The sequence below is a fragment of the Melampsora larici-populina genome (genome assembly GCF_000204055.1).
Source record: "Melampsora larici-populina 98AG31 unplaced genomic scaffold MELLAscaffold_32, whole genome shotgun sequence".
Taxonomy (NCBI): Eukaryota; Fungi; Basidiomycota; class Pucciniomycetes; order Pucciniales; family Melampsoraceae; genus Melampsora; species Melampsora laricis-populina.
Genome location: NW_006768796.1, coordinates 839,642 through 851,073, shown reverse-complemented (window position 1 = coordinate 851,073; position 11,432 = coordinate 839,642). Strand labels below are relative to the sequence as shown.

Genomic DNA, 11,432 nt, shown 5'->3' with positions numbered 1-11,432 from the left:
CCAAGCATTCAACAAACAGCCAAACCAAATCAACACAATGTCTTCTCAGATGATTCTTTTGAATTTTTTCTTGCTGTTTTTTTCTTTGGAAAAATGCCAATAGCATCCTTGTGTGAATCTAACCCAACTGGAGCTGTACAGCCTTGATAAAACCCTGTAGGTTCCAAAACCTCATTCTTCAACAACTCTTGATGTTTTTATAAATCATCCACCTCGTGTGCACCTGTAACTCGGACCCGACCCGAGCATACTACCCGTTGTATCCTCGCAGCGACTCCATACCAAAGCACACAGATGCATCTAAGAGGTAACAGATGCATCTTTTCGTAACCTCAAACACCTAAGGCCTTGTGCGCGCATGCGCACAAGGTAAAATTCACTCCATCTCATCAGCTTACACACCACACCCAACAAAATATAACCAATCTCACACCGTTATTGGAGTGACTCACTCATTTTTGTCGCGCACCCTCAATTTCACTCCAACCGACTCGATTTCACTCCAAACTATCAGCATACACACCAAATCCAGCACCTTCCAGCCATTTTCACACCCGTACATCATCAGTAAGTTCTGAGTTTTGTTACATGTGACACGTGTAACAACTTAAACCATGACCTTTTGCAGGTTCAAACTCAATTCTCGAACCCGATTGGCTCACTCCAAACCCTCCCCTTCAACAACCTCTCTATATCGTTTTCACACCTTTCACCCTTACCATGGATGAAGCAGCCAAAAACCCAACAATCAAGGCCACCACCACTGACACAGTCAGCACCTCAACTCCTCTCGTTCACAATCCAATCACTCCTCCTAGCATTGATAACCTATACCTTGACCCAGACTCGATGAAAGCATACCTCGATCAGTATGCTTCGGCTCATGGCATCTCAATCACAACGTACGACACTCGAGTTACTTCAATCTACTACAAATGTAGTCTTGGTGACCACAAACATTCAGCAAAGATCCTTGCCAAACGTGGAAAGTCACCATCCTCGCAAGAACCCTGTCCCTTCAGAGTTACAGGCTGACATACCCGCACCGGTCAATATTATCTCGATATTACTAATCCTCACCATAACCATGGACCACACTTACCAATCATCAACAACCCTGCTCCTCCAACTTCTTCTATTCCGCTATCACAAAGTACCCAGCCACCAGCACCACCACCTGACCAACCTGTGTACCTAGCGAATCGATATGAAGAGGCCTTTGGCGCACTGCAGGCCCTTCCACACAGCATCCAAACCACCTTGTTAACCCGACTGCTCCGCGATATTGAATTAGCAAACCTTGTCAATCAGGCATCTGAGGCCAACAATCATCAATCCTTGTCAACATCGACCCAAACAACATCAGAAAAAACAAAGAAAAACATTCAATCACGACAATCAGCCACTATCAACACGGAGAACTCAACTCCCGCACCAAATGAATGTCTTGCACCTCCAATTCCCACCGAAACCGAATTCGAAGGTCAACCATTACCCGACTTAAATCACCCGGTACCCAGTCCCACTCACCCTAAAGGAGAGAAGCCAGGAACAGAGCACATAGATAGTAAATCAGCAGAACAAATCACAAAAGAGATAGATCAAAAAGTAGATGACAACACCGAAGAGATAGATCAAACATTAGAGGACAAAATCTCCAAAACTCTACGTGATCTGGAAGAAATCGATGAAACGGAGAAGAACAAGACCCACTTACAAGAAGATTCACCTCGTAAGAATACCTCACCTCTACATTTCAGTACTACTCAAGATCGTGAGTTTTGGTTTCCATTATCTTCAAATGGATGTCAAGAGCTGACATACTCCTATCAAACACCTTAGATTTGAGCTCGGACAAGGACAACCTTCCACCTCTTGATCTTGAAACCAACCCGCTGCCAAACATTGAACTAGATGTTGATGTTTGTGCTGAACAGGCTCAAGTCAAACACCAGCCCTCGCCTGAGCCTGAAACCGATCCTTTGATTGTCAAAAAGAAACGAAAAGCTCCTCCCGTTGCTACAAAGAAACAGAAACGGAAGAAGGTCCAACCAAATTAACTGGCTCCCAAACGATCTTCTCACCGCAACAAAACCGAAACAGCACCCATCAACAAAGCTCCCAAAGAGCCCAAACTCCCAAAGGGGTGTGGGTGGAAAGACAAACAACAACCTACTGATCAAAGCGAGCAAACAACCAGTGCCAAAGGCCGCAAATGCAAAAACAAAGCACTAGCTCTTATCACTCAAGCTTCTACCCACCGAATCAACGCTGCCGCCCCCAACAAATCACCTCCCACCTCTGGAAACACGAACTCCGGGCACACTAATCCCCCAACTAGCAACTCGACCCCAAACGACAAACTCTCACAGGCCAAATCCCAGTCTGATAGTTTAATACCCAACAGGCGCATGGCAAAGATACAAGTCAGTTCTCCATCCCTTTGTAAATACATAATACATTTCCCTTATGATTGTTCAATTTATCTACTAGGCTCAAAAAAATCTGACACCAGACGAATTGAAGGCAGAAGCTGAAATCAAGGATGTTGTTTTGAAGGTATGTCTGATTCCTACTTGTGTTTTCCTCCGATAGCATACTGAAGCCTCATTCATCTTCTTTCAGAAGTGGTCTTTTGTCACAGATGTCCCACTATACCTCTTCCCATTCATCAATCAGGCCACAGATGTACCACGAGAAGGTCTCTGTGCATTCTCAACAGTGGCACTCTCACTCGGACTAAAACCCCAGGACGCATCTGCAATTCGCACTCAGCTTTCTCAACCACCTGTGTCACCTGTGAAAAGTGACATGTAAGCCAATAGAAATATGCGCTGTCCCAAGGGCAGCCAAGCCCGTACTTTGCAGCAGCGCACCCCAGATGACCTGAGAGCACACCTTGAGCACACTCCAAGTACCCCAAGTCATCCACCAGAGACTCAAAAAATGTTTTACATCCCCATTCAAGGCCATCTCAATCTTCTCTCAAATTTTCACTCAGTTGCAATTTTATAATCCTGGCACACTTTTTATAACTCACCCAGAGCGCTCTGGGTACCTCTCAGAGCGCTCTGAGTACCCCTCAGAGCGCTCTGAGTACCCCTCAGAGCGCTCTGGATGCCCCGAGTCAAAGTGCTCTGGCTTTACCCGGAGCACTCTACCTATGCTCCGTGCTCTGATTCATCCAGAGTTCCCCACAACCGTCAGTAACTCAGTCTTCAAAATTGTACAACTACATACATAATTGTTCCCTTTGAGATTGAATGAACCGACAACAGTCTTTCAAGCAATTCATCACTCTTGTTCCATCGACCAACATCCTCTACCAATTAGCTCCCACCACAAACCAATCAAACCCAACACCGTAATATCACCTTATGTATATGGAGGTTACCTCTTGTCTGTCAGCCAAATCGATTGCCAACCAACCGTACATCAATCACAAGTTCAAATCACAATTAAATAATCCCCATAAAATATCAAAATCCAGTATTTGAGATTCAAATCCGGTGCATTATACATCAACATAATCTATACAATATCAGTAGTGTTCATCCGTTTCATGCAATTCAAATCACACCTTTGTTTTTTTACAAATCCTGTCTTTGTACACCAGATGACGTGAGCTTTGTATGAGTAGTCCTTAACTTGTACAAACTCCTCTTCCTGATGGTACACTACGGTACACTATTTTGGTTAAAAGATATATGATATGAACACATACGTGAAAGAGTAGTGAACAAGTACGTTTTAGACTTCATGTGAGAAAAATGATTGCTATTTAAAATGATGCAAAGTTATTGATTGATCAGAACTTGAATTCAAACCCTTCAAATGATGAAAAATTATTGATTCATCTGAACTTGCAATATGAATTTACATATACATACGATGGATTGATTGATCTCAATAGAGAGAGTTTGGTCTCGTTTCACACAAGACCAGCATTGATTTGATTATGAAGTCTTTTTGAATGAAATGTGATTTTACCTATAGAATTATACGACCAGTAAGATTGAAATGAAAAAGGCTCAATAGAGAGTTTGGATGTGTTTCACACAAAGATAGCATTGATTTGATTGAATTTCATAACATGTACGTGAATGAAATATGAATTTACTTAATACGACAAGAAGAAAATTGAAAAAATTTGATCGAAGTTTGAGGTGTCACAAAACAAAACCAGCATCGATTCAACTGAATTTCATAAAACCATCATATAGTAAAAAAAATATAAAAATTGTCGGCAAAATACACATCAAAGGTTTGATGGTAGATCAAACACAAGAAGCTTAATGAAACAATAAGATTGAAATGATGAATGGTTCCAACCGTTTTATATTCGTTCACAGATTTCAAGATACCTCCCTTTGATAGACCTGATACTCAATAGTTTGAACATAATTTTGAGAAACAGTGGTATATATGAGATCCTAAACATCATTGGTGTCTGAAGACTCAGAATCGGAAACCACGCGCCGCTTCTTGCCCTTGTACCTAGTTTGTTCTGTGCTGGAGCTACGATTGGGGTCTGATTGATCGTTTTGAAGGGCTGGGTTGGCTGATTCTTGCAAAGTGGCGTCCTGTTGATTGATCTCAGATTCAGATAATGCTTCCAGTACGAAATTCTTGTCTTGAATATCTTTGATCCAGGCCTTGACAATCGAATCAGTAGCTTTTCGGTGACCAACAAGGAGGTCTTGCGATGAGAGGGAACTTCCAGGTTTCTGTACAATTTGAACTTTCCAACGCTTAGTTTGTATGTAGCTGACCGGATCGGGCACTTTTGGAATACCTCGGGCATGTGCTCCTCTGCATAGAGATAATTAATTACTTATTCAATTAAGAAGTCCTTTGAGTCACCAGAATAAAACTTACTCATCAGATTATTGAGAAGCATAGTTAGTTGACTTCTGCGGGCATTGCTCGCTTGTGGAGTCTTCTTCTTGATTTCTTGAACCGCATCTTTTCCATGGACATAGTTGGCAAATTTGGTTGGTACATGACATTTGTCAAGTGCCCACTTGGCGAAATCGACGTCATTTGAGAATGTTTGCGACCACCCATTAACTCCGCCACAGCTTGCAGTTGTCAAGTAATAAGATATTTGATTTCGTTGACAGATCACCGCAAACTAGATGGTACAAATGGAGGCAACATAATTCAGAGACTTGATTTCAACTTTTGAGACAATCCAAAATGATTTAACATACGTCTTGGTGAGCCTTTCTCACAGCAAGAAGGGATCTCTTTTGAAGAGTGGCGATAGATGGCAGCGGTTCAGGTTTTCCATGGCACATATGAACCTTGTCAACGTTCACCAACTTGTTAAATATAGGCTGGTACTTCTCTTTGTCAGATTCTGATAGTTGATGGACTGTAGCCGGTGTGGTGGAAGCATCAAATTGCTGTACATTGACTCCATTTGCAGGATCGTCTTCTACAGTCTCTTCAGTGTCGATGACATGCGTAGAATAATCAGGAATGCCGGCTAGAGCGAAGAAATATGGATCGCGAAAGATGTTTTGCTCGTCTTTGCTCAGTTGAGCCCACTCGTCAGCCATCTTCTGATTTCGAGCGACCCATTCGTCCTTGTTGTCGCGCTCTGGTACTATGATTTTGATGTAGTCATTGATTGATAGGTAAAAATAATAAAAGGTCAGATGAGTTGATTATGATAGAAAGAGTAGTATGAAATGAAACAGATGGGACAAACACTTGTCACCGAGACATTTTATACAGAAAGAAAGAAACCGGATCCAAGGGTTTGCCTTGCCCTTATATTTCCCAAACCCCCTGGAACAAACGCTAAAAGTCAGCTGGATGAAGAACTGGTGAATGCAAAGAACACCTCAACTCACATTAAATTCCATATGACTACTTCAGGAACACCTGCCATCAACGCGACCATGAGAACTTGTTTCTCAAAATCCATTCTGAGTAATTTCACGGTATCCTTGATGTCTTTGTGAGCTGAGCTACGGCAAGAGTTTTGCTTCACAATGCAATCACGAAGTTTGGCTATGGTCCATTGATCAAGTTGTTCTTCAAAAGTGTCAAGTTCCAATTGTGGAAATCTGGAGCGAAAGATTTTTTTGGTTGGAATGGTTTTTGAGCTGTTGGGAATTTCTTGAGTGTCTTCATCTTCGTCTTCAAAGTCCGGATCTTTGATTTCTTCCTCATCATTCAAAGTATCGGCCGCCGTACCAGAAGCTGATGAAGTGTTCTTCTTACGGGCATTTTGATTGTGGCTAGTCAAAGTTTTCGAAGTTTTCGAAGTTTTCAAAGTTTTTGAAGCTTTTGAATTTTTTGAAGTTTTTGGTGGATTTGTGATATGTCTTTTGGAGCGTGTACCAGAAACCATGGCTGTACTTGAGATTGGGTGTGTTCCCAGAGCTTGCGGAGGTACACAGAGGTCCATTTCACAAGGGCACGGGGAAAGGTAGTGGTGTAACTCCAAGGTTTGAGAGGAAGTTTGTGAAAGGTGAGATTTCACAAAGAGGCAAATTTGGTTGGGAACCAAATACAGAAGGAATGAAAAAACTTTTTCACTGCTTCGCCGGTTCTTCCTTACTTCACCTTGGAGTAACACACTAGCCTTTCTCTTCAATAGATTCTCTCTGTTATCTTTCTCTAGGAAAGATTTCTAGCTTTTCTTTCTTTTAAAAAGATAATTGAATTGCGGATATCATTACTCAACACTTCTCCGAACTTGCTCTCGCTCTCTCGGGTATAGGATTATGGCATAATTTCTAGCCCATGCCGGCATCTTAATACCCGGAGACCCACCCCACACCACTCAGAACATGATGCTTACTGTTGGGGTAAGGTTGTGTTAGTGGTAGATCAAGTTCATGCAAAGGAAGGAAGGTTTGGACTTAGGCACATACATGAGATACTGAGTTAGGGCCTAAGTCTAGGAAATAATAGAGTTTCCTCCCTTCCTGTCCGTGCCTGAAGTAGAAATGGATGAATATTTTAGAATTTTCAATTTGATGATTGGAAGGTAAGGGTGTTTGAGTCGAATTTAGGTGAAGTAGATATCCTTTTGGAGGCTTCGAGTTGATTGTGACGTGGAGCTTTACTCACAATACATATCAAGTGTTTGAAGTGTTTTATCACTTTTAGACGTGGGCAGAAACCACTTAGTGTTAAAAAAACCTGAATTCATAATCACTCGAGATTAGAAGGTCCAGCTTTTCATACAAAACTTGAATCAAACTTGAGTGTCTGAGCACCATTACACTGAAGAACCTACATGTGCCCTTAGTATATTTGGGATGATGTATAACCCCACCTAGTTTTCAGAAAACCCAAAGCTTTTACTCCTGTGAGAACTTACAAAACTCATGATACTATTTGAGAGTGATGCGGGAATGGTTTTGGCAAATAATTTATTTGATGTGAAGCTTGATTGGGGATATATGATGGTTGGTCTACACTATACATACATCATGGGTGCGCTGGCACTCATGTGAAGACCACTTAGTGGCCTTTGTAGTGGGTGTTTGATACGATTTGCAAGTGATGCAGGAATAATGTTAGACTTACTTGTTTTTTGATAAAACCAAAAAGTGTTGCTTAATTAGGGATACGGAATAGTTTCCATACATTACTATACATTATTGGTCTGCTGGCCTTCACCTAAAGACTACTTAGTGGCATTTGTAGTGGTTATTTAGTACTATACTATTTGAGAGTGATGTGGTCAGAATGTTGGCAATTGAAACTTTGTTGTTTTTTGATGAGATCAAGATGTAAGGCTTCATTAGAGATCAGTCAGAGCTGTTCTACATCTTTTATAGCTGAGGGGTGAGCTATCACTCACAGAAACACCCCTTAGTGGCCTCCTTTGTATTGGTATTTAGACTTGAGAGTAATGCACATATTATATTGTAGCAAATAAACCCTTTTTGGTTTTTCAAAATAACCAGTTTTATCAATTGATTAGGAATCAGTCAGAGTTGGCCTACATTCTGTATACATCAAGGGTTTGCTAGCCTGAAGACCACTCAAACCCCCATTAATGATTTCTGAGCATGTTTTTAAGGAAATGCTGCATGAGGAAAACTTTTTCCTTTTTTTGAGACAAGCCAAAAATGGACCTTGCTTGATAATGTGTGAGCATGTATTTTTGCATCAGTCAACTTTTTTTGTGGGGGGAGTGAATCACTCAAATCTGGAATTTGACCACTTTATATGAGCACATATGATGTACACGTAATGGTAAGCAAGACTCTGTTTTTTTTCTCTTTCTCTGATAATGTGCAACAGATATAACATTCAACTGACTATATGTTGGAAGTTGTTGCTCTAGTAGTAATCTTGTTGAATGGTAAGCAAGACTCTGTTTTATTTCTCTTTCTCTGATAATGTGCAACAGATATAACATTCAACTGACTATATGTTGGAAGTTGTTGCTCTGGTAGTAATCTTGTTGAAACATTGGTAGAAAACCATGTGTGATTTTGAATTCAACCCCTTTCACACATCATGATCTTATATATGATAAACAACCAAGCGCAAGCCAGACTATTATATTTTGCCAATTTTTTTCATTCTTTGATAATGGTTGTTGATGGATATAACATTCAACTCATTACTCACTAAACTTGGTACTCACTATTTATTGAAACATGTTGGTCTAGTAGTTGTAATAACCTTTTGGTTCATCGGTACAAGTACACAAGCTTGTCTTAGGGAGGTCATTTGCATTTCTTTATGGGTCAAGACAGGCAGATACCAGATCATGCGAGCCTATCATTTGATAGACTTCACATTCACATAAGCCACATACTTTCAGGCGAATCGAAAGGAGGCATCTTTGACATTCTGATGTCAATCTTGTAGGTGCTCGGAAGGAACCCAATGGTCCTTCCAAACCAATGTCCTTGGATAATTTCCGATCAATAATTGTCCATCTTGGGTAAATTGACTTATCGATTATTGTCCATCTTGGGTACATCGACTTATCGATTGACAGGTTATCTTCAAATCAGGAAAGATTTAATCAAGATCACCCCTGAGTAGCACTGCAATGGTCACTAGGGTTTCCTTCCTTCATCTGCCAAAAAGATGTCATACTAATGAGGGTACACTATTATCCAATATGAAATGACCGACCGAGAGTATCGTAATGAAAGTAACTTTGAAAAATTACTGAGAGAATAGCATTGTTCTACGATCAATTCTAATCAATTGTCCTTATTCCTACTTCAATCTTTCACTTTCAATCGTAATGGCCTTACCTGGGGAAGAGATCCAACCACCTCGGAAACAAACCAGGCTAGCTAAGCGAACTCCACAATCAGCCGCAGGAATTAAACTCGCTGAAAGGCAAGCTCGCGAGACAGAAGCGTCGAAAGCCAGGCGTTCAACCTTGACGGGAGTTGCCGAAGGATCTGGTCAACCCACACCAGCCATTGATCCACAGGTCAATCAACCATTATACGATGAGTTTATAGCCGCCGATAATATCAGTAACACAGATGAAAACAAACAGGACAGGCCTCCCGTCAATCCAGCCGAATATTATCGCAGTGTTACATACCAGGAAAGGACATTGCGCGAGGAAGCTGATTGGAAGAACGTCTTTCCAAAGATGTTTTTAGCGTTTATGCCATGTAGTCGGACCACTTTCCAGTGGACTGATCCTATTCTCTGGAATCACGACATGAATGAATCATGTAACTGTGCTTCATGGAAAATAAAAGACATATCGATTGATGCCATAGACTGGGCAAGTGAGTCTTCTTTATCTTGTCCTATGTATCAAACCAGATAGTTGATATGTACTGTTTTCAGCTCGATCAAAGATCACTCTCAAGGTGTGCCAATGCACTCCTCGTGTGGTCCGTCTCCTGCGCATGGGATATATTGGAGGCTCAGCAAAGGCCCCTCAAATCGCGTTTTCAATACGGCTGCTCAGATACCATCACATAGTATGGAAGCACTGTAGCATTCGATTGGCTCCTTTCGTGGATGCGCAAGACGAGTTTCTTGATCCTCGACATTCACTCCTAGTAAATCCCGGAACCAATCAGGTGAGAAAATAAATACAATCAAGTTGTATCTATTTGAATCTTGACTTCTGTACATATACTTATTATTTAATCACTCTATTCATTAGTAAGAGCTGAAACGTTCAGAATGAAAAACTAACGGTTTGTTGAATTACATATGTAGTCGCTAGATTGGCGCAAGCCCTTTTCGGCGGCTGTGGATGCATTTCGCGAAATGATGCGACTGAAGGACGAGTTGACCACAAAGGCCCTTCGTTTATCGCCTGAAGACATTCTCGCGTCAACGTGTCCTCCATTTTTTGGACCGGAAGTACTGGGAAAACGTGCTGCTGAGCCAAACGTGGTCGTTTGCTTAGACGGCAATTTTCAGCACCGGCGACATGAAGCCACTAGTGCTGTGTGGAGAGGCGAAACGGGAGTAACACCTGCTCTCTTTCTTGCTCCCGACGAGATTAAATGGTGGGAGAATAAGATGGCTAAACAGCCGGCGGACAAAACTCGTACTAAAGTGATTGTACGTTGTGGGAGTTAGAATTCCTAAGTCTTCAATAGTAAAATTGACCTTTTTAATGTTACAGGACCCCTGCAGTGCCCAACACACTGCAGCAGATGACATTTGAGGAGGTCATTCTTTTCGTAGTTTTGACGAGACCGGCTTGATGGGCATGGGGTGTCGTCATGACCACATAATCAAGTTCATTAATATAATTAAGAGTGGAGAAAAGTGAGCTTCTCTCGTAATCAAGCCCACTACATTACTCCGGTATCTAACACACTCCTTCCAGGGGTCATTTCCCAGTGGCTATGCTTGGATGGCTTCTAAAGCAAAGTGAACGTGATATGAAATACGGTGTACTGTATGACATAGGCTGTAACCTGGAGAAGGGTGTAATAAAAGTATGTTATTAATTTTTTTGGATAGAAAGATTGTTCACCTTGTTTCTTTTCCAGCGTGATTTGTTTTCGGATGAACGTGACGCCGGACTTTTAATGTTTGGAACAAGTGTCTTTCACGCTTTTGTTCACCAATGGAGTTGCCAGCTACAGTATAATCCACGTCTTAACATGGACTGGGGATTGTCGGATGGGGAGGGAATGGAACGTATATGGTCTCGGCTGGCATCTTTAGTTAGTGGACTGAGGTATTCAACAAAGTCCCATCGACTTGCTGCATTGAATTTACGTGGCCAGCATCACAATGAATCAGGTCGTTCCAACTTGGGTACATACAACTATCTTATTTGTACACAATAAAGCAAACAGAACTCATTTCTTTGTTTTGTCTGAGAAGTTAAATGGCTTCTCAAACGCCAGGCTGTAGCACACAAGCTGTACTTAGAAAGCCACACAAAGTTAGAACTACTAAAACGCGAGCCACGATACACAAAGGAGTACTTCATTGAACAATGG

At 41.5% G+C, this 11,432-nt stretch overlaps 2 protein-coding genes across 2 annotated transcripts; one reads left to right on the top strand and one right to left on the bottom strand.

Moving 5' to 3' along the window:
- Nucleotides 1-720: 720 nt before the first annotated feature.
- Nucleotides 721-2,060, top strand: MELLADRAFT_65244 (uncharacterized protein; the record flags this gene model as incomplete). Its single annotated transcript, XM_007412711.1, has 3 exons — nt 721-937; nt 1,199-1,774; nt 1,843-2,060. The coding sequence occupies 3 exons, from the start codon at nt 721-723 to the stop codon at nt 2,058-2,060; spliced, it is 1,011 nt and encodes a 336-aa protein (XP_007412773.1).
- Nucleotides 2,061-4,433: 2,373 nt separating this feature from the next.
- Nucleotides 4,434-6,421, bottom strand: MELLADRAFT_89771 (uncharacterized protein; the record flags this gene model as incomplete). The annotated part of the gene is made up of 5 exons (XM_007412677.1): nt 4,434-4,810; nt 4,879-5,134; nt 5,214-5,611; nt 5,717-5,796; nt 5,862-6,421. The coding sequence occupies 5 exons, from the start codon at nt 6,419-6,421 to the stop codon at nt 4,434-4,436; spliced, it is 1,671 nt and encodes a 556-aa protein (XP_007412739.1).
- Nucleotides 6,422-11,432: the final 5,011 nt, after the last annotated feature.